The 24822-nt window shown below is 41.1% G+C and overlaps 1 protein-coding gene across 1 annotated transcript in view; it reads left to right on the top strand.

Moving 5' to 3' along the window:
• The window catches only part of WDR86 (WD repeat domain 86), a 37903-nt gene extending 17976 nt beyond the window's left edge, over window positions 1-19927 (top strand). Inside the window, exons 5-7 of the mRNA XM_069960491.1 lie at window positions 15135-15270; window positions 19014-19117; window positions 19595-19927. Coding sequence (XP_069816592.1) covers window positions 15135-15270; window positions 19014-19117; window positions 19595-19804 — 450 coding nt within the window. The 3' untranslated portion in view covers window positions 19805-19927. The remainder of the gene's footprint in view (window positions 1-15134; window positions 15271-19013; window positions 19118-19594) is intronic.
• Window positions 19928-24822: the final 4895 nt, after the last annotated feature.

The following is a 24822-nucleotide window of genomic DNA, read 5'->3' as shown; positions in this document are numbered from 1 at the left end:
TATATAGTGCGGTATAGCTGCTATCTTGCTACATATTTAGACACCAATTCTTTACACTTAGGACCAGCAATAACTAATATAAAACCAAGGCCTATATTCTAACTAGTTTCATCGGTTTACCCCGAGGTTCTCAAAGATACTGGCGATGAAACTAGTTAGAATATAGGCCTTGGTTTTATATTAGTTGTTGCTGGTCCTAAGTGTAAAGAATTGGTGTCTAAATATGTAGGAAGATAGCAGCTATACCGCACTATATACTAGTAGGTCCTTCTCAGACTGTACCATAGCGGAGTCGCTAAGCCAGGTCCGAATAGCACAGAGCATTGCACGCTGGCTGCTGTGCAATTAGTTGTCGGTGCCCCTCTCTGGCGGAGTACCCGCAGAGAATTGCAATTGACACAGGTTATCTGTATCGGAGGTGAAGCTAACCCCGATTCTCAAGTGATAACAGTTTTACACACCAAACCCATTAGTGTACTGTCTGCTGAGGCTACTATACAAATATAAGCACAAAAGGAATACAGCACAACTATTTTAATTAACACTGTATAAACACTGATCACTATTATTATTTTAACAATATTATTAAAAGTTAAGTTTTAACCTTGGGGCAAGAATAAGTATTCGCTTTAGGGCACCACTAGTGATGTAATTAATACTTCCCACAAGGTTGGGATCTCCATTCCCAACCATTTAATTATGCACACAAATTAGTTTTTTTTTCTACTGCCCAGGCACTTATAATTATCAGTGGAGCTGGCTGCTAAGTGTGGGCTTGATCGGCGCTCTGGGGGTGGTAGACCCTCCCCCAGTGCTCCAAATGGCCTTACTAGATGCAGCATTAAACTACAAGCTGCACAGGATCTCAACGCCCCGTGCGCAGTATGAAACTATCAGCAGGTTAGATTCTCTTTAATTAAATTTTGACTGTCCATTACAAGACAAGCTTGTCTGTTAGGACTTGGCAGAGGACTCAACAATTGCCTAAGCTTTTAATAGGTGAAAATATATTTAGTGGGACTATGCATTTAAAGAGTTATTCAGGATTCGAAAAAACACAGCAACTTTTTTTTGTTGTTGTTGTTGCAAAAACAGCATCATCCCTGTCCCCAGGTTGTGTATTATTACAATTTAGCTCCATTTACTTCAATGCAACTGAATTGCCAAACCACACCTAAACTGAGTGGTGATGTTTGTGGAAGAGAGCAGTCACGTGTTTCTAAGTCTGGACAATCCCTTTAAATCCTCTGAGATTTTCTCCCAGAAACTGCTTAGTTTTTTCATTCTTGTCCATGGGCTGTGTTCAGTATTTCTCCCTCCCTTCTCATTGGGCTAGGGCTATGCATTGGCTCTAGTCATATGACATGATGGTCACAGTGTTGCAGCATCACATCTAATCACTTTTAATGTGGTTGTGATGTGAACTGGTGGACGGAGCCTAACATCTATGCGGTCCGCACACACAGTGTAATGAATAATGGGTTTAGACAGCATACTTACTGAGCTATCTTTTAGCTATCTCTTTGCCTATGTACCCAGACTCTCCTTGTCCCGTCTCTCTACTTTCCCTCAGTAGAGACACCTTACCTATAACTTGACTCCTGAGCTAACCACAGGACAGGAAAGAGTGGATTTTTTTTGGTGTGCAAGACAATTTAGCAGAGAGGCAGGAGACAGTGAAGATGCTTAATATTACGAGAAGAAAGATTTTTTTGTCTGATAAGATATATTACAAAGTTTCATATATTCACTTGTACTTTTAATCTTGGCAAAATTTGTTAACACAGCCCATAGGCACAAGTAGTGTTTTTTTTAAATCAGAGATGGGAAACCTTTGGTCCTACGGCTGTTGCAAAACCACAATTCTCATCATGCCTGGTGCAAGACTGTCCAGGCACGATGGGAATTTTAATTTTGCAACAGCTGGAGGGCCAAAGGTTCCCCATCCCTGCTCTAGACAAATCTTAGAAAAAAAAGTCCTATACTATATACTGCACAATTTCTGACTTTATTGGTGTTTTTTAAAAGCCATGTTGCAGCTGCACCGATGGAGAATATAACAACTGTGTCTCTCCGGACACCAGAAAACATTTACTCCATTATAGATGTTTCCACAGGACACTAAATTATACAACGTCAATGTTCAGAACCTCGCTTGGCATTCGGGAACGGTGACATTTGAAAGCAATATGTGTCCAGCATGGAAAATATTTTGTAATTGAATTTATCTTACAATGTGTCTGGTGGTTTTATAGTTACACAGAACTGTAACTCGGTTACTTGATACCCGTATAATGAAATCCCTCAAAATGACGTGTAGGGCAATACAAATTGTGCAATTACTTTCCAGCACAAGCCTCCTCGCAGGATTAATGTTGGTTGAATTATAGATTATAAATGCACATATTTATAATGCTAAATGTATGGCTCACATCGCCAGATTCAGATTACGGTGAAACTTCATGCCAATTACGCGTTGTCAAATTCTGTGCCCTTTCTGGGTTAAAGTGTATATGAGCCAAGATCACTCTCCTGAATACATTACAATGCACGCCATCAGAATTTCCTCCTCCGACAGGATCTAGATTCCTTGAATCTGGGTTTAGCAATTTCGTCCTTGGAAATGTAGATTTTTCTCCTTCGGTTGTCAAAATAATATATCACCCTGTGTTATTTTCCATTTACTTTCTTTTTTTCATTTTGAATTACTTTATTGGAGATTAATTCCTCTTTCACCATTAAGGAATATGACAATGTAATGTAATTTAAATTGACATCACTTTCTCCATAGAGTGAATGGGGATAGACGTTCACTTACTGCCTAAGGACAGCTTTAAAATGGGGGGGAATAATTTTACATATGTTAGTGGTTACCTTAGGTTACTATGTTTGCAATTTTCATTCCTTCATGCATTTTTACACAGCCTGATATTTAGTTTGCAGCCTGCTTCCAGGTTCAGATTCCTCTTACGTAGGTATGTGCTCCCAGTAATACATTCTATTTGTAAGATCTGTGTGTTAAGGAGTCTAAGATGTGTTGTTCAAGCTCTGCGTTCCATGTGATTCTACCTTGAAAATTGCCTTATATGTGCTTTCCTCACTACCTACAGCCTGTGTGAGCTGCCCTCCTAGTATGCTCTCCTCTATGTCTCCTCTTTAAGCTGGTGAGTAACCCCCTCCCTCTCCCTGCTGCTATTTTTAAAGCTAATTTACCACTAGGTACATAACTTTAGTTTTTTTTTTACATGAACAGACCAGTGCTGGTGCGGGGATGCCAATGTCGTGGTCCTTTCTTTGAACCGTTCCGCATTTCCCGCGCACACCGCCAGTCTATTTCCGAGAACTGGCCAGGAAGTAAGCACCGGAGACGGGCCCACCAGCCCTCAGTATGATGATGTCCTCTCTGTAATGCTGCATCATTGTTTCTAATTGAGCCATACCACAAAGGGGAGGGGGTTTCATCACACTGGGGGTCAGCGGGCGTGCGGGCAGTGGTTCAAAGAAATGACTATGGCACCGGCATCCCCATGCCATCGTCAATCTATTCATGTAAAATACACAAAGCAATGTACCTAGTGGTACATTTGCTTTAAAACTAAAAGCCCTATTACACAAAGCAATTATCGGCCATATTTGGCCAATTATTGGCCATTACGGCCAATAATCGCTCTGTGTAATGCTGCGTTTACACGTAATGATTATCGTTCGAATTTTCGCAATAACGATCACATTTGAGCGATAATCGTTCCCTGTAAACACAGCAAACGATCAAACGACGAGCGAGAAATCGTTCATTTTGATCTTTCAACATGTTCTTAAATTGTCGTTTGCTGAAAATTCGCAGATCGCTTCGTGTAAACAGTCTTTCACCAATTTACCCTATGTAAAAGATGGGCTTAAGCAATCTTAAAAACGATCGCAATAACGATTTTCTTACGAATTTTCTAACGATTTATTCGCCTAAACGCTGATCGTTATAAAAACCAAATCGTTGCTTCAAAATCGTTAAACGATCGATTGGACGAATTATCCCTCCGTGTAAACGCAGCATAATAGAAGGCAATGATCAGCCGACCTGCACGATATCGGCTGATCCTTGTCTTTTAATATCTTTTAAAATGTTGAAAGACAAATGAGGAGGATAGCAACGATCTGCTACCATCTCTCCATGTAATATGGGCTGCCTACAGGTCAGCGCTGGCTTGCTCCCGGAGATCGCCACTTATTATAGGGGCTTTAGAGCACAGAAAGTGTGTCTGATGGATTTATCTTATTCTTCTTTGAGCAGCAGGAAAATGGGAAGAAAAATCTAATGAAGATTTTTTTAAAAAGTTTCTTCATTTTGCATTCAGGAGACAAATAAAAGTTATCCCCTATGCTTAGGATTGGAAATAACCAGCTGATTGTGTCAGCAACAGAATCCTTCCCTCCACAACTGGGTCCAACGGGTGCAGGTCCAAGTAAAAAAGCAGGGCAAAATAAAGTACAAAAATTATTTTAAAAATTACACAACGCGTTTCAGGATCGCACCTGCTCCCGTTGCACCCAGTTGTGGAGTGGAGGATTCTGTTGCTGTTATTATCCCGTTGTGGTAGCGGTTCATTGGCTGCGGTTCATATACCTGCTGTGGTCGAGTGTTGTGCCTTGTATTTGCACAACACCATCAGGTGAGAATCTCCATTTTCTCTTTTTCTTGATGTCCTTCTGCCTGATTTCTACATTATTGAGCGCTGATCATATTTATATTACAGCTGATTGTGTGGGAACCCCAGCTCTTGAGAAGGGAGGAAAACTGCCCCTGCTTATGAATGGCAGGCATATATGGCCAGTACTCCATTCATTCTAAACCTTGCAGAGAGCTGAGCTTGGTGTCCCCAGGGATTTGTAGATCCAGTGTTATCAAAATGTTGACTATTTCTAAAAAAAAAAAACTAACTCAGTCCTTAAAAGAATAATTTATTAAAGGGGCTCTCTTACTAAAACTTACTTATCCCCTATCCACAGCATAGGGGGCAAGTAAGGGATTGTGGGGGGTCCAACCTCCTGGCCCCACCCGCGATCTCCAGATCGGCCTCCTGCTCCCTTGTTTTGAATACAGCCGCAGGTCGGCATGTGACCTACTGATCTATCCAATCTCTGTGGAGCCACCGGAGAGAGCTGAGTCCTGCAGGTCACATGCCGACCCCCAGATGTATTCAAAATAAAGGATCCAGAGCTTCCCGGGGGCACAGAGATCGGACCTCCCTTTAAAAAATCTGAAGGAGAAGAATTGCAATAGAAAACTTTTTTTTTTTTTTTTTACTGGAGATTCCCATTAAATGTCAGCTATTAGACTGGAATGAAGAGAAGCATTTCCTCCTCAGGAGAGCCCAACATATCACATAGACGTTCACAGCTCCCCTGCAGTTCCGCTTCTGTAAGCTAGTAAGAGGCAATGCCAACAATGCAAGTTGTAACATGTTAAGTATTAGGACCTGCTCTGTGTGCACCTCTGCTGGGAGCCACTGAGATATTCCCATAATCTGTACACATATTCTAGGAATCTTTGGGGTATTGATGATAACTTCATCACGTTATAGTGATTTTTTTTTTAACTTTTTTAGGTTGTGTGAACTTAGGAATATACAGTATGTGTTAACCATTAATTCACTGAGCAAAGTATGGCAGTTTCTGGGTGGAGTTTGGCACTATATGGTATTCTGTCCTGTGCTCACATCATTCTAGACCAGGGATGGGGAACCTTCAAGCCCTCCAGCTGTGGCAAAACTACAATTCCCACCATGCCTGGGCAGCCTAAGCTTATCTGTGTTTTTCTCATTCCCACACCTCCTCTGTTATATGCAAGTTGTAAAATGTTTGCACAACTCCACTCACGAGCCACACAACGACAAAGTGCACTGAACAACTGAACAAATTTATCATATGAGTTGAGAAAATTTTATTGGATTTTACGCAACTTAAACTGGTAAAATGGAGAAAGTGCAAGCTTGAAAAAAATTGCAAATGGTGAATTCTCCCCAGAGTGCATGGCAGTGTGCTGCGTGAGAGGTTGCATGGTTATACACTGATCACAGTTCCCATGTCAGATTGTTTCTACAACCGGAGGGGGGAATCTTAAATAACCCCCACCCCCAAGTATCCCCTCAGATTTACTAAGAGGCACACGTCTCTTAGTAAACCCAGCAGACCTGTGCAGAAATCTATGCCTGCTCTGGAGTTAGAGTAAATCTTTGCCATGATTTGCACCTGTTTGCAGGTGTAAATCATGATCAGGTGTGGGAGTAGGTCACCCCGCCTTCCCGCTTCCCCCCCTCCTTACCCATCAGGCAAGTTAGGAAAAAGTGATTTGCATAATTTTTTTTTGCAAAAACAGCGCCACCCCTGCCCTCAGTTTGTGTGTGGTATTACAATGGTATTACTTTAATGTAACTGAGCTGCTGTATTTTTCAAATCCTAGATAACCCCTGTAAATGTGGCTTCTGTACATATTGGTTTTAATAATAAAAAAAAAATTACCAATAAGTACTGTTAAACCAGCAGGGGAGGATATATACTACATCATTTTTATTATTATTATTTTGCCTGTTTTTTTTTTTTTAATATGGAATACAATGCTATACATTCAGCCACTAAATGTCCCACTTACTGGAAAACTGCAGCCCAGGATCCGTCACTAAGGCCATTTGGTCTTTAGTAACAGCAAAAAAAAAAGAGACTAAATGCAGGAAGTGGTGTCAGTTGTCCCTCTGCTCTGCACAGGCTGGTCTGGTGAAAATGAATGCTGATAGCCAGCAGCTGTACACACCCCTGTACAAACCCCCTGTACAAACCCCCTGTGCACTGCTGCAACTAAGCAATCTAACTGAACAACAATCTAAAAATCCTTCTCACTGGCTCAGAGTACAATGCAGAAACATAAGAAGCACAATGGGGCACTAAATGGAATGCTGATGCGATAATAAAATAAAAACCATGTACATGTTCGTGTTTTGGACGTCACTTAGTCCTGCTGTATTTCTTAACCATTTTTTTCTGCTTTAATAAAAAAGATTTACCATAAAATAAAAACCGACAGCATACAAAGGGCAAGTAATATTTATGATATATTTTCTGGGCGGGTTTATTTTTTATATGTCTTGACAGGTACACGTTACTTTCACATATTGTTGATGTGTGGCAATGTGACAATCTAAACTAGAACAAATCACAAGGTAAAACTTTCCAGATATGCAGTGACTCCTCTAGCTGACTTGGCTAATGTAAATGTAATGCTTGGGATGCCTAACAAATACTTTTTTATATCTCATTAATTTCTCCTTTTTGGCACAAATTCTGACAAAAAATTAGTTTCTGTAAGGGGTTTCCATGATGTAATGTAAAAATCATGTTACCTAAATGTGGCCATGCTTAATGCACCATCCATCATTTTGAACTTTTTTATAATATTTTGTAATGGCACTAAAGTGCCGCCATCGGATTTCCAGATGTACGGGATAGATTATTTCATTACACAATGCAGTGTAACAGCAAAATCTTTTTTACACAAGCCCCTTTTTTGGAGCCAAATAAAAAAAAAATTTCCTAATGGAACACAATGTTTTGACCCACAATGATGACGACTCCATAGTGAAGTTGAAAGGTCTTGTTTTTTTTTTTTTTTTTAAATGGAGGAATAAATCTTTTTGTATATTTCTACATCATTTTGGAAGCCGTCATGTTGAATTATGGATGAGATTAGGGTCCCATGGCATTCTGGGACCAGTATCTCTTGCATCCACACTTTTCATTGCTTCAACATTTTTTTTCTCCATATATTTTTTTTTACTGTTGTTGCATTTTTTTGGTCCATGGCTTTTCTACAGTCTAAAGGGCGGGCGATTTAAAAAAAAAAAATGTAATTGCTTGAAAATGACATTTGTCTTTCATCAGTCAGTTTACTCAGCTCCAGCAGTGTACAGGGGCATGTACAGGGGTGTGTACGACTGTTGGCCAATCAACATTCATCTTTACCAGACCAGTCTGTGCAGAGCAGAGAAACAACTGACATCTCTTCCTGCATTTGGTCTCTATTTTGTTGTTACTAAAGGCCACAGGATTGCCCATCAGTCACTACTCAGCAAGGTGCCAACACCCAGCACCCGCACATATCAGCAGCACTACAAGTGAATGGAGTTTGTCTCCCTTCATTGCGCTGGTTTACTGTAACTGCAGCTCAGCTCATATTCACTTGCCTGGAAAACCCCTTTAAGTTGATCTTTTCCTAATACACCTCCCATAATAGGTAACGTCCCTTTTTCAGGCACAGTTTGTTGTTTATAAACTTTATTACTTGTGTTTTTCTAAAAATCTGTTTACAATTAAGCCTTTTTGAGAAAACCACCCAAACTTGTAATGAAAAGGAGTCATTGTGCAGGGCACACCTATGGATTTCACTTTTATTTGTGCCCACAAACTTGCACTACCTGTGCAGTAATTTAAGGGGTCATGGGTTTTGTGTTTTTTGGCAACAATTTGACAAGTTCTGTCCCTCATATAAAGCTCTGACTTTTGACCACAGCTACTACTGTCTGCAGATGTTTTGATGGTCTTTGCATACTGAGATGTGATCAAGGAAACAGTAGATTTCAACATACCCATCAACTCGGGTCACAGGCACCCCCCATGTGTGCACCAGTTATTATTCCCCTTTAGAACTCTATCAGGTCTGACATATCGCATCCCTGAAAAAAAGTTTCTTAGAAGAGCGCAAGTAGTAAGGTTTACAGCAATAAAGGCTATGTGACTTTCTCAGTGGTGGCATATACGTGTCAAAAAGAGTTTATTCTACTTCCTGTATTACTTATATTGTTTAATGCAGTCACTCCAGTAGTACTGTATTTGCTTCACCTATGCCCAGCATAGAGCCATTCTCCCCGCAAGAAGAGGGGGAGTGAATATCCAGGACTACTAATGTGATTGGTGTCCTAGAATAAAACTTATAGGGCTCTAAGGGCCCAATTACATGGAGCGATAATCGGCCAAATCGATCATCGGTCCGTGTAATAGAGACAACAATCAGCCGATGAAACTATCATCGGCTAATCGTTTCTTTAGGCCCAGACTTAAAATCCTCGACCGCCGACCACGCATCGCTTTGTGTAATAGTGATGCGCAACCAATGGCTGATGATTCAACAAATGGTTAACATTACCTATGCACGTTCCCGATGTTTTCTTGCACTCTGCTAGTGTGAACTCTTTGGGAAAGGCTGCACAGACATCGCCAACGATGTCCGTGCAGCCCTTGCTAAGCGATTATCGGGCTGTGTAATAGGCTCAGCAATCAGCATTGATTGGGCCGTCATCGGCCTGTGTAATAGGACCCTAAGGAACGCTTGAACAAGTTACAGAAATCTTCACATAAAGAAAATCCAGCGGCCACCACGGTGGAATCAAATCTCAGTTTTTATTTATCTGAAGTAGAAATCACTATAAAAAAAACAGTATCCATGCGTTTCGAGCATAGAATTTATTTATTTATTTTTTACAGCTATAAAACACGTTGTGTAGATAGTTTTTATACTGATTTCTGATTTGGGAAGATCTGGATTTCTTTGTAACATGCATTCATTCACTCGTAAGTGCTCTTACGACATAAAACAACTTTTCAGTATCGAATTGTCCAAATCTTCCAGAATTCCAGTTAAAAGTGCCTCCTATACAGTTCTATAAACAACTTACTCTAAATGATTAGCTCTTTCTCTATGCGAACATATATGTATATTTGGATGGGGATTCATTTGCAGTCTCTGCACACAGATCATGTGAGCCCTAAGTTTATGTGAGGAGAGAATCCAGACGGGCCTGTTTGTTTTACCTTCTTATTGAAATAAATGAATCTGCTGACAGACCCTAGGAGTGTACCGCAGCCAATATACAATCTGATATGTTTAGGGGGGGAAAAGGAGAAAATAAAGGTGCTCGCTTTTCCTCAACTAAGAGAGAATACAATTCCGCCATGCAGACGGATATTCAATGTGACTTTCTGTAAAGTAACGGAGGTTTCCTCTTACATACTGTATCCAGTTTTCATCAGGTCAATAAGGCTGTTAGAGCAGAACTGTGAGCTTTGTGCCTAACGCTCAATGGATGATTTTTGTATGGCTGGTTACCTACACGATTATTGCTATGTGGGGTTATTACGATTATTGCTATGTGGGGTTATTACGATTATTGCTATGTGGGGTTATTACGATTATTGCTATGTAGGGTTATTACGATTATTGCTATGTGGGGTTATTACGATTATTGCTATGTGGGGTTATTACGATTATTGCTATGTAGGGTTATCATTGCTATGTAGGGTTATTACGATTATTGCTATGTAGGGTTATTACGATTATTGCTATGTAGGGTTATCATTGCTATGTAGGGTTATTGGGTATTGGGGACTATTAGGGTAAATGCTCACTAGATCTTCATGAAGACCTGCAGGGGGCAACATTGCTGTGTGGGGCCTAAAGGGGCAATATTATTGTTTTGGAAGCACAAGGAGATCACCATCACTGTGTGGGGTATAAAAGGTGGCACTAATCATTTGTAGGGCACAAACAGGGTAGGTTTTCTTTCTGGTGTGTAAGGCTGCCCCTGGTGGTGGGTATTGAATGAGATAGTGGATTCTGCCATTTGGTCTAGTCCAACCCTAGCAACCCAGGCTCCAGGCCCTGACTAGGCCCAACAGGTAACAGTTTACCGTTCTTATTTTGCGATTCTTCCATGATTAGGAACCACTTTTTTATGGCATCTACAACAGTCTGTTCAAGTAAAAAGGAAGTCATGATGCCTACCAGCAACTGGTGCCACAGCCCTGTCCAGCGGTCCCTATGCCATCCGATTGCTTTAGCTAAAGATAGTTTATAGTCTAGGGGGTCCTATTAAACGGAGCGATTTTTACTGATTAATGATAAACAATCGCAAATGAGATTGTTTATTGTTAACCTGAAATCGTTCACCATATTACACAGAACGATAGTGCAATTACACTAAACGATTAGTGAAAAAATGCGGAACTTGAGCAAACAAATGTGGAATTACAGCGAACGATTAGCGATAATTTTAGGTTCCCATCTAAATCAACGATCAACGACATATGAACGATTTTTCGATCGTTGCCTGCAATTACACAAAATGATTATCTTTTAAATTCAAATGATATAACGATAATATGCACAATAATCTACGGCAATTCCAGGGATATCTACGGGGCAGTAAGGTTTAGTTGTCCCGTGTATGTTAAAGTTTAGGGAAAGACTAGGATAAGTTAATTAGGACAATCCTGTACTTTTCTTACTTTTCTTCTTGGCATTATAATTCATTTGCATCATCATCCAATCCATCATATCCTGTTCCAGACATCAAAGTCATCTTCGGTTCTTGTTACCCCTTAATGCTAATACAGTGGTACCTTGGTTTAAGAGTAATTTGGTTTAAGAGCGTTTTGGTTTAAGAGCTCACAGTTTTTCAAAATTGTGACTTGGCTTAAGAGCATTGCTTTGGTTTAAGAGCTCCCTGTACTGGGTGGAAGCGCGAGTGGAGGAGGGGCATGGTTTGCATAGCTGGGTCTACAGCCCTGTACTCTGACCCAGGAAGTCTCCCTCACCTTCCATTCCATTCACCTTCGATTCTGCTCTACTGTAAGTCCTGAGATATGAGTACAGGGGACCACATTTATGACCCAGGAGAAGGGACTGCAAAACTCAGCCAGTATTGTTACAGCCCCTTTAAATTATACAGTTTATCCCCTGTGAGCTATAAGGTGCAGAGGTCCTAGAGTCTTGTTATGGGGTGGTGAAACATTAGGTTGATGTTAAGTTTCCTTTCATATGTACATTACTAGAGGCAGCCAAAGAAAACACGTGGAAAGGATTGCCTCTCGCGTCACCTTCAGGTCCTGGCAGATTAGGCTTCGTAATTCTATCACTAGATTATTTCAAACAATAAAAGGGGAAATAAAAACAATCATCTGGCGGATATGACTCTGCTTTGAACATTGAGGCTGTTTTCCCGGCGTAGGTCTCCTAAAATCACTTGCACTTAAGCTCAGCTGTTATTGGACGAGGGGAGCTTTGTCTTGGAGAAGGAAGTAAAACAATTGATGTGTATGACGGCATGTTACATGGGATAATATTGACAGATACATGGCTGCACTATTTACACAAGTTGACCTGAACTCTACTTAATCCGACTACAAGTTTAAAGAAGAATTGAGAACATCGTAACATGTATTTCTTGGTCAGGGTTGCCCCGGTTATATAATGCGAGTGTTAATTTAGTTTTTTTTAGAATTTATTATAATACAAGACAATGCTCATCGCTATTGGCAACAGAAGGACATGCTTACATCAGCTGGTATTGCTTACATCAGTGTCAGCAACTCCTTTTATCCAGATCTTGGGATAAGGGTCAATGTTACTTAAAGGAAAAGTCCGGCAAAATTTTTTATTAAAGTATTGTATTGCCCCCCAAAAGTTATACAAATCACCAATATACATTTATTACGGGAAATGCTTATACAGTGCTTCACTTCCTGGATAAAATGATGATGTCACGACCCGACTCCCAGAGCTGTGTGGGCTTTTGGGAAGCCATACAATACATTAATAAAAATTTTCGACGGACTTCACCTTTAATAATTAAATAGCATTTTCCTGGGTATAAGACTACTTTTCAAGCCAGGAAAATCTTCCTCAAAAGTCGGGGGTCGTCTTTTAGGGCGGGGGCTGAAAAACTTCGGAACCGGAATGGAAAATCTGCAGTCGCATTATACGGTGACCGGTCAAAAACAGCCGCATCCACACTGCATGCGGCGACCGTATTAAGGACAGAGCAAGATGCAGGTGTCCAGGGTATGGAAAAGAGAGATATGGTGGAGTGTCTCTGTGCACAGAAAAACACACCTCTTTCCCCCATCTGGCCGCCCTTGTATCCTACTGGTATTACTATACCTCCTTCTCTGCCTCTCAGATCTCGCTGCTGTCTGAGGTTTTTTATTCATTTTTATTTGGTGTGCATTGGAAGAAGGGTAGTCTTATATGGCGAATATATCCCAAACTCTATATTTTAACTGGAAAAGTTGGGTGTCATCTTATACGCTGGAAAATATATATATATATATATATATATATATATATATATATAATTTTTTTTTCTTAAATCTTATTTTCTTAAATTTAATGGCAGGTATTTCTGATTCCTTGAATAATAACTGGCAGGATGTACTTAAGCCCGTTCTTCCTACACTTGTCAGTGCCAGAGATATAGTAATTCGGTATAGATTACGGGCTATGGACACCTCTGACGTGAAAAATGAGTTTTACATGTGTTAGTGCTTACCTTCAGACCTTCAGTTAAAGAAATTGCTCTAAGTTTGAGTCTGTAATGTTCATTCTTTTATGTTTGGACCCCTTGATATGCCATTTGCAGCTTTCCGCTAGGTTCATATTCTTCTCGGGTGGATGTATCATCGCAATAATACATTGTGGATGTGAGGTCCAGGAGTCTACAGTTTGATGTGGATGCTTTGTTTTCTGTCTACACCTATATGTAACCCCTATAATTCACCTATACAAACTGCCTTGTGTTAGCTTCCCTTCCTTCCTGCAGCTTGTGTGAGGTACCCTCCATGTATGATCTCCCAACTCTTCACTTCTCCCTGCTGCTATGTTTACTGGAATAGGCCTCAATGAGTTTAAAAGAGAAGTCCCCTGGCACACTGCCCCATGCACTGACTGGCTAAGCGGGCAATCGCTCAGCCGGGATGTGTCGTTGCAGCTGGAAGAGTCGGGTATGTGACATACCCGGATTCTAGCAGAAAAGACGGGACCCAGAAGCAGTGCTGTGGAGGTACGGGGACAGGTAAGTATAACACCCCCCCCCCCCCCCATGGCCTTACTTTTTTTTCATGGGACTTCCCATTTTATGGTCCAAATGTATTGAAATTGTTACTATATTTATGTGGTTTCATACACAAACAATATACGTGTAATTTTAGTGCAGCAGATCGCGCTTTTAAATCCCAGAAATTATATATACGTGCAGGGAATGACCTAAGTGAAGCCCCTCAAAGGGGGTTTCTACCAGTATTCGCACTTATACATCTGCATTTCTATAGGTTGATGTTGACACATACACAATACCATCCATTGCCGCCATTGTTTTCTTATGTAACCCGGCTCTATTGTTCGTCACATCCTGGACTCTCTCGACAAAAGGAAGTGTCTGCTTAGTCAACCACTGGCTGCGGTGGAACAAGTGATAAGCAGTTGTTCCTTGTGTTAAGGAATCACCAGGAAGTTGGAGGACAATGGTGGTAAATCCAGAAAAAAAGCATCTAAAAATGGAGTAATAGTTATTATAATAAATGTTATAGTCCTGTACTTTTACCTGTCCATGCAGTAATCCATGGAAGAATGTGTATTAAAACTTCAGTCTTGGTATTTATTATGTTAACTGCAACATGAGTCATAATGTAAAGATACAAAAATCTGAACTTCTATGTCCATGAGGCTATATCCATTGGGAAAATCCAGACCAACGAGAAGCATATGAAGAATGTTAAGGTGGAAGGTATTAAATACTGAATTGTGAATATCTGATCTCACTGTTGCATGACCCTGGAAGATAAGATGTCCGGATGGCAGAATAGTAACACTAAAGGTCATGTCCATATGCAATGGACTGCAATCCATTGTGAAACAAAACAGAATGTTCTAAGGCTATTAAGCAAACCGGAAAGTGGAACGGCAACAATAATGTTCACCTTGACCTCCTTTGTGGGTGGCCACATCAGAACAATCCATGCGGTTGGCCTCTTGGACCACCATCATCTCCATCCTGAGTGACACTTGGACACTTGATCCTTTTCCTAATACCTCAATATTGTGTTGTTGGCTCTCGCTTACGATGATACTGCATCATCTGTTCAGCGGTAATATTGGATTGTGCATGGATATTTTATACAATGATGGAAAGTTTATAATTCTTGATTCCTATGTGATCTCATCTACGCGTAAATCCAAGCTTGTTTTCTTGCACTAACCTCCTGTCAGTAGTTGTTAACTGCAACTATAAAGCATAACGTTGTTCTCATTTCTACAGATGGTTGGACGACATTTATATTCTGGCAGTGTTGACCGAACTGCAAAATGCTGGTTATCCGACACTGGTGAATGCGCCCGAACCTACAAGTCTCATAAACACAGCATTAGCACTTTGAAATACCATGATGGAATATGTAAGTCATCCTTATAGTCATGTCTGATTCAGCTTTTGCTTTTCGAGTGGTAATTCGGTAAAAGGACATCTGTCCTGAAACACATTCCCAACATACTTGGTCATATGCCCATAGATTTCAAATGACATACGTAAGCCAAAGGTGTGTCTCCCAACTGCGCTAAAAGGCTAAGTTGAGTTCTTTTACTGCAACTGTGTGCACTAAAAGTATACAGCTTGTTATATTTTTCCCATTTAAACGGGTTTTCTGGGAAAAATGTATTGACCTATCCTCAAGATAAGCCATCAATATCAGATCAGTGGGATGCTAACACCAAGCAGTCATCAGAAAGTAGATAGTTCTGCACATGATGTAGTGGCCATACTGCAGCTCATACTGCACCTGTTAACAAATTTTGGCCAGAAAATACCTTAAAAGAGGAAGTCATATGAAAAAAAAATTAAAATAAAATCATAGGCAGGCAGGGGAGTGCGGGAACATAATAAAGAAAGTATACTTACCCATGCCCCCACAGTGCTGCCTTACCGATCGCAGAGAGCCACCGGCCTCCTTCTGCAACATTGCATACCCGGCTGAAGGATTGCCCACTCAGCCAGTGACTGGGGTTGGACACCACTGCAGTAACTGACTGGCTGAGAGGGCAATCCATTAGCGGGGCTGGCACACTGCAGTAGCAGGAGAGGGACCCTAACATACCGGATAAGCCGGCTGAAAATAACATCCGGTGGCTGTCTAAGAATTGTGAGAGTTGCACTACAGAGGCACAGGGACAGGTAAGTATACTTTTTTTTTTTATTATACTCTGCCTGCCTGTAATTTTTTATTTTATTTTAGTTGGACTTTATTAATTACAGTCAATAGCAGAATACAGTAACATCCATCTATACAGTCAGCTATCTGACGGTACAAGCAGTTTGGGAGGGGGACATTGTGGGTACAGATTGGCTTTAATCCAGTATTTTTATGTGCATGACAATAAAAAATTTTCCCCAGTTTCTGGATATTATATCAGCGCACAGTTCTTCCGGATGACACGGGTTGCTATGTCGTTGTCACATACACGGATGAATAACCAAACCACATGGCAGTTAATGGATATGATAAAATGACTGGGATGCACTGAGCAGTGAGCAGGTTTTGCTTTGGCAACCGGCTTTGTAGCCATCATCCTGATATATACAATGACTTATGCAGAAATTCAGGAAGGGCTAGGATGTTATATAATATCCCTGCTTTGCTGGTTCCTTGGATTTTTTTTTTAAACCCTGGTTTACTTCATCTTATAAATACAAAGCCCTTCAGCTCCCTCACTTCCGGCCATCGATATTGCAGTCTGCTTCTCCATTTCAGTCCTGTAGGTCGACCACTGGGTCACATGTCTGGGTCATTGCATGGGTGGTTGTAATAAAATAAATTAAATTAAAATCATCACAGATTTTTAAATCTTCATATATTATCTAAAAGTAGATAAAGAGAATGAAATTAAACAAATTAATCAAAAATATTAGACTTGGAATTGGATCCAATATCACATACCTGTGAGTGGCAAAGTATGTGAAGCTTTTCTTTTAGTGTCTGGTACGACCCCTTGTGCTGCAATAACTGCATCGAAACCTTTCTGATTCACAATGTTGATTAATTGTGATTATCGGCTTGGAGGAATTATAACCTATTTCTCTGTACAAAACAGCCTCAGCTCTGTTATTTTGCCGAGTTCTCTCCCATACACTGCTCACTTCAAGTCCTTCCACAACATTTCTATTGGATTTAGGTCAGGACTTTGACTTGGCTATAGAGATGAGCGAATTTACAGTAATAACGAAGAGAAGTGCTTTATCTGTTCAATCCGCCCATCAACCGGCTGCCTTTTAACTCACTGCTGCTCCTTCCCGGGAAAAACTGGATCCAGTACTGGGAAACCGGGAGAAATATCCCATGATTGGATCCAGCTTTTCCCAGCAACGGGGAGCAGTGGCAGTGAGTTAAAAGGAAGCCGGCTGATGTGGACAGCGGACAGAAGTGAGAACAAGTGGACAGGTATATATAATTTTTTTTTCATGATCATCAGCTGTCACCTGTGCAATGCTATTACATGTAGTGATGCACGATTGGCGTATGATGACTTTTCAACATGTTGAAAGACCACGATTAAGCGATTGTTTCTTCGGCTGATCGTTGTTTTTATTACACTATGCGATAATCTACTGAATCAGCCTGATCGTGCAGATTATCACTCCATGTAATAGGGCCTTTGGTTGCCTACAGCTTATCTTGGGTCTTTTGAGACCTCACAGACTATTATTCGCCTTGTTCATGGAGTGGTCTTTGTTGGGCAACCATTTCCAAGGATGGTACTAATGGTCTTAAATTTCCTCTGACTGTCTTGATGGAGTCTACACTCTTTAGAGATGGTTTTGTAATCTTTCCCAGGCTGGTGAGCATCAACAACTCTTCTTTAGGTTCTCAGAAATCTCTTTTGTTCCCACAAACATGTTGTGGAGATCAGACCATGTTCTTTAAATAAAATGGGTCGCCCACTCCCACCTGATCCCTTTCATTCTAAACACCCGAATCTAATTTCACCTTCAAAGTATCTGCTAATGCTAAGGCTGTGTTTACATGTGGTGTTTTTGCAGATAAAGGTTCACATATTTTGCCACTCACAGACATGACATATTGGATCTAATATTTTGACTTGTTTGATTTGGTTCTCTATCTAATGCTAGGACTTTCTAATCTGAAGTAGGCCAAATGTATACAAAACTATAGAAAATTCACAAACTTTTAAGCAGCCATGTAGATTGTCATCATCCATCTGTAACCTGAAAACTTAAAGGGGTCCTCCGGAGGAGACAAAAGGTTAAATCAACTGGTTTCAGAAAATTTTACAGATTTGTAAATTACTTCTATTTAAAGGGTACCTATAATTAAAACAAACTTTTGACATGTCATAGCCACAGAGTCCAACAGTAGAGATGATCAAACAGCGGAAAATCTTAGGTTCTATAGAACTCGAACCTTGTCGAACCTTCCGCATTTGATTCCCGATACCTTCCCAGTCTGTGGGGAAGAAGGAGACAGCCCGGGTGCCGCCTGGAATTCCGGGCTTCAGCCTAGGTCATCTCCGCTGTCACTGTTATAGTAGCAGTAGATGGAAATTTAATGGAGCGTATGGAACTTCCAGTAGACGCAATTTCCGGAAGATCCATAGACTTTATTGTAATTCCGTCCACTGCTACTTTACCAGTAAGATCTGAGATGAAATACGATTCTGCCCCTTCAGTCTAGCGATACAAACCTCTGACATGTCACTATGAGTTTATTTAAATGATAGGTACCCTTTAAAAATCTCAAGCCTTTCAGTACCTATCAGCTGCTAAATGTCCCGCTGAATGCTGAAACCCCAATCAATCTTTGAAATAATTAGACAGAAATGCCCAACTAAAGTATTGGGGAGGGTCTTAGCACTTGGACCTCCAACAATCCAAACATCTGACATGTGACCATGATATAATAAAAGTTTAACAAAATAAAACCTGGGTAAACATTGAAGTCATGTATGACTAACCTATATCATTTGTAGAGTGCAGTCCTACTGCTACATATTTGATAAAACTTCATCTAAGCTGAGGGTGGAGGGGCCCCACACATGCCATAAAGAGAAGACACATATGCTACAATTTCTTATTAGCCAGTCATTGCTGTATTGGTGACCATGGTCTCTTCTTCATTCTCTCTTCCAGTGTTTACAGGGAGCGGTGATGCTTGTGCCCGGGCATTTAATACAAAGTCAGGAACCCTGCAGCAAGTCTTCCAAGGACATACGTTCATCATTAACTGCATTCAGGTGGGTTACTAAGTTTCACTCAGTATATTCAGTGCATATATAAAGCATACTTGGACTGAGAATTTCTTTAGGTAAGGACTAGAGATGAGTGTAACAAGCATTTTTTTACCAATGGCTGAAGAAGTTGGATGTAGCTCTAGGGCAGGGATGTCAAACTCAGGCCCTCTAGTTGTTGCAAAACTACAATTTCCATCATGCCTGAACAGCCAAAGCTTTAGCTTTGGCTGTCCAGGCATGATGGGAATTGTAGTTTTGTAACAGCTGGAGGGCCTGAATTGACATGTGCTCTAGGGCATCCAGGAAAACATGGATACAGTCTATGGAATGGCCTATGGCTGTATCAATGTTTTCAGACTCCCTAGGGCTGCATCCAACTTTCTTCAGCCACCGGTAATCAATTGCTGGACGATCAGACTCAAGTTGTGTAAGGACACAAGGCATGGTCATTTATAGTAACTCTTTCATGTTACTTTGCAGATACATAACAATGTATTATATACAGCTTCTCACGATGGGACGCTAAGAGCCTGGGACATTAAAGCCATCTGTTCCCAGGGTAAGCACCAGAAGAAGTCCTCGGTCAGGAGCCGGCACTCCCAGAAAGGAAGCATGTCTCATATCTTTCACAATAAAGTCGGCTGTTCCCTGGAGGTCAATGAGGACTGTGAACCTGTGGAGCTCCTGTGAACTCTGGATGTAGTCTAACAAGAGAGGATAACTGGAAATGTAATATATTATTAGTGTTCTGAAAATCGAGTGACAACACGCTCCATTGAACTCTTTAAAGGGGTTATCCAGCGCTTCAAAAACATGGCCACTTTTCCCCCTCTCTTGTCTCCAGATAGGGTGGGGTTTGGGACTCAGTTCCATTGAAGTAAATAGAGCTTGCAAACCACACCTGAACTGGAGACAAGAGAGGGGGGAAAAGTGGCCATGTTTTTGTAGCAATGGATAACCCCTTTAAAGGATTTTTAAAAATTTTTGTTGTATCTGTTAATATGAAACTCAGTGGGGATTACTGAATATGGAGGTCGAGCAAATGATTTTAATGTTCCTGAACATAGGACTCCCCTCTATGATGGGAAAACCTTTTTAGTACTTGTATGATAAGTTACGTCATGCTCTTGGATTTTCAAAAATCTTTGATTGCTGTCAGTGAGTGGAAACTTGCCTACATCTAGATCAGGGATGGGGAACCCATGGCCCTCCAGCTGCGAAACGACAATTGCCATCATGCCTGAACAGCCAAAGCGATGCCTCACCAATCCTACTAAGGGCTGGTTTAGGCTGGGTTCACACTGCGTTTTTTCTATCTGTTCAAGGTGTCCATTTTAAATTGGTTACTTTTAACAGACAGAAACACATAGTCAACACTATTTTTGTGTACGTTAAAAAAAAAAAAAAAAAGGATCCTTATTTAACCTTTTTTTTTTTTTTTTTTTTTTTTTTACAATGGAAGTCAATGGAAAAACGGATTTAAACGGATGGCACACGGTTGTATCTGTTTTTTCCATAAAACATATACGTCAAACAAATAGGAAAAATGCAGTGTGAACCTAGCCTTACATTTTTGCAGTGATACGGCAGCATTTAAGTGTTGGAGGGAAACTGATCTTTGAGCTGATCCCATTCATTTCAACCTGCTCTAAGCATCCGATTACATTATCATACACGATGGAGCCATAATACAGTAAGAATGTATTAGTCAGTATTAAAAATATATATATATAATTTAGTTTCCAGTATCTGGAAGGATGATAAAATAATGTTTCCAATCACTGGTGGCAGGCAGAGTTCATGAAAATGAGCAAAACAATAAATTATAAGAGTTGGATAACTTATCATTTCACAAGGTTTAATGGCAATTTCTCAAGCAACATTTATTTTCTCTCCTTGCATCTAAAAAAAAAAAAAAAATACTCACTTCTATGTACTTTCTACTTGCTGTCCTTTTTAAAGGGAACTATCAGCAGGTTAGACAAATCTAACCTGCTGAAATGTCCCTATTGCACAGGAGTATGTCTTTTACCTTCCTCCTCTGCGCCGTTCCGGTGCAGTTCGTTTTTTTGCTCTGCGGTCTGGTGAGACCACAATGAGCTCTGGGGCACCCGTTAGGAGCACTGCCCACCCCATAGCACCGATCATTAGAAAGGGGCTGGCTGGGGCAGATCGGCATGGGGGTGGGAAGTACTTCTAATGGGTGCCCCAGTGCTCCTAACAGTTTCACCGGATTGTGGAGCAAAAGACTAAGGCCTTATTCCCACATTCCGTATTGCACACAGAACACTGACGTGGAAGGCCTGTATCGGAGTCTCCCCTCAGCATGGCAGCATCTCTAATATGATGCTGGGAGTGGGGAAACTGCATGGATAGGCGCTGCGCTGTGATGACAGAGCTCTGTCATCACATTATGGCGCATATCCATACAGTTCCGCCGCTCCCAGTATCATATCAGAGATTCTGCCGTGCGGAGGTGAGACTCCGGTACAGGCCTTCCACGTCAGTGTTCCGTGCGAAACACAGGAGTAAGGCCAAACTGCATCGGAACGGTGCAGAGGACAAAGATAAGAGACATACCTTTCTCCTCGGTGTCTCCTGTGCAATAGGGACATATCAGCAGGTTAGATTCGTCTAACCTGCTGATAGTTCCCCTTTAAATGTACACTGAAAGTTGGTGATACATGGAGGAAGTATGAGATTTCATGGATTACTCTACACAGAATTCGTAGATGCATAGTTAGATTTTTAGGAAAGAGGTATGTGGGTGAAAAAAAAAAACTATGTTGCTGCTCATAAAGAAAAAAATAACAAACAAGTCATATTTGCCTACACTTATCCATCCACAGCTCCTGTTCTATGGACTTCTGGTACCCCTGCTGTTTCTGCCTGGGAGGTTGGAGCAGGACATGTTACTCAGCCAATCACTAGCTGCAATAGTGTCTCACCTCGGCCACTGATTGGCTGAGTGGGCAGGTTTTGCTTTAACTTAAATGAACAGCTGGGGATTTGAACTGTGTAGAACGGGAGCTGCAAGGGACAGGGATAGCTGAGTATGACTTGTTTGTAACTTTTTTTTATGTCCTGCAACACAAACACTACCCCCCCCCCCTCCCGATTAGAATACCCCTTAATGTAAAACTCCTTAAGAAGGCTTCCGCTGTGATCTGTCCTGGGGTCTGTTCAGCAGGTGATGCAGTGATTGTCCTAAAAAACAACTTTTAAACTTGCAGCCCTGTGTCAAACTGGCGTGGCCTAGAGTGTCTGTGCATTAGGCTGGCACAACCTCTCTGCCCCTCCTCCCCACCCTCTTCATCATTTGGAATGATCCAGGCAGGTATTCTCCTATTCATCAGCTGTGTAAACACTGCACATGGGTAGGCTTGATCGAACATCGGGAAAAGCTAGGTTCGATCGAACTCAAACCTAGCCAGACCTTCCGCATTTGGTTGCTGATGCCTTCATGGTCCGTGTGGAAGGAGGAGACATTCCGAGGACTGCCTGGAATTCTGGGATTCAGCCTAGGTAATAGAATGTATCCCAGAATTCCAGGCGGTCCCTGTGATGTCTCCTCTTTCCGCACGGACCTTGAAGACATCAGCAATTAAATGCGGAATGTCTGGAATGATCGAACTCGAACCTAGTTTTTCCGATGTTCCATCAAGCCTACACATGGGCTGGATCGTTAAGGCACCTGTGCAGAGGAATAGGAAAAATCCTGCCAGTGTAATTCCTATTGATGGTGGGGAGGGATGGTGCAAGGTTAGCGCACAGATACTCAAGGCCATGGCAGTTTGACACAGGGCTGCAAGTTTAAAAGTTGTTTTTTGGGACAATAACTGCATCTCCTGCTGAACGGACCCCAGGACAGATATTGGATTAAAAGCAGCTATCCGAAGGTACAAGTGGTTTGGGGGGGTCAGATTGTGGGTACAGAATTGCTTTAAATTTACCCTTTTTACTGGATGCAAAAGTTCTCAGAGCCAGCCACAAGAAATGGAAACACTAGTGAGACACGATTTGCCTGAAGCTCTATGCCCGACGAAAGTGTAAACTCAGAAAATACCATACAGTGCCTTTGATTTGCCTGAAGGCTTTTTCTTCTTTTTTAAGAAATTCTTAAAAAAAAAAAAAAAAAGTAGACGATTTGAGTCTGATTCATATCCATCCTTCAAGCATTCCAACAACCTGACCCTGATGAATTCTCTCATCTTATTTTACTGCCAGAAGAAAGTCTCTTTGGTTTTTTTACAATATTCTGAGACCCGTCACTGTAAGAGTGGACTCTAACTTCCAGAACAAAGATCAATTGCAACAAATCAGAGATTCACACCTTGTAGTTCAGTAAAATATTGGAGTGCTGTGGAATATTCTGTATTCATTTAGTAGCCAATAAATTGTTCCTACTCCGAAAATAAAGGCTCCATTTATAAGGGTACACTTTACTTACAGGCGACGACCTATGCTTCTACATGAATGAACATCCTCATATTGTGATCTAGTATCAGCAGCTGCTGAGCAGAGACGAGTGTCTCTACAATAAGATTTACAGAACCTGAATCTAATAAATCAGCCATTGAGTTATATAGTCTTGTTAAAGTCATTCCACTTTCTAAATGTTCTGATTCCCCTGAGAAGTCTGTAATAAAACAGTTCAGAGTGTCATTCCAGGCCTCTCCAGGTAACAGTGTCCTCCTATGTGTGGCAGCTTCCTATATACAGTATACAGTCTGCATCAGCCATATATTATAACCTACAGACTGAACTGCATCTCGTCCACACTGGACGATTAACAATCTCGACCAAAAGACGTGTTATTACACCGAACGGTGTTCGCACAATGTGTAAACGATCAATGATAAAAATAGGTCCAGATTCTATCAAACGATCAACGATTTCTTGGTCGTTTATTCATTGCCTGCTATTACACCAAACGATAAAATCTGAACAATCACGATTTTTCAAACGATAATCGTCCTGTGTGATACGGCCCTTAGTTTGCAGTTTCAGTTGACACTCTATGGTTTGTCAAGTATATATTATTGTTGCGCCAAGTCTATACTGAATCTGGCGCACAAATCACATCAGAGCCACAATCATGTTTAAATGTGGCGTGCTCGTGATAGTGTCTGAGTGGGTGTTAAAAAAATCAAATCATTAAGTAAATAATATCTATATATATATATATATATATATATATACACACACACACAGCTGGTGGTGGTACTTTGTTTGCTCATTTTATCATTTTGGCTAGAGTTGATCGAACCTCAGGAAATCCTAGGTTCGATGGAACTCGAACAGTTGCAAACCTTCCACATTTGATTGCTGAAGCCTTCCCGGTCCTTGGGGAAGGAGGAGAGTGCCTGGGTACTGCCTGGAATTCCGGGATTCAGCCTAGGTAATAGGACGGACCGGGAAGGCTTAAAGGGGTAGTCCACCAAAAATTTTTTTCTTTCAAATCAACTGCTGCCATGAAGTGCCAGAGATTTGTAATTTACTTCTATTAAAAAATCTCAAGCCTTCCAGTACTTATCAGCTGCTGTATGCCCAACAGGAAGTTGTATTATTTCCAGTCTAGAGAGCAGGAGAGGTTTTCTATGGGGATTTGCTACTGCTCTGGACAGTTCCTGACATGGACAGAGGTGGCAGCAGAGAGCACTGTGTCAGACTGGAAAGAAAACACCACTTCCTGCTGGACACACAGC

This window comes from Dendropsophus ebraccatus, chromosome 2 (assembly GCF_027789765.1).
Source record: "Dendropsophus ebraccatus isolate aDenEbr1 chromosome 2, aDenEbr1.pat, whole genome shotgun sequence".
Classification (NCBI taxonomy): domain Eukaryota; kingdom Metazoa; phylum Chordata; class Amphibia; order Anura; family Hylidae; genus Dendropsophus; species Dendropsophus ebraccatus.
Note: the sequence above shows the minus strand (reverse complement) of the source record. Positions and strands in the feature narration are given on the sequence as shown.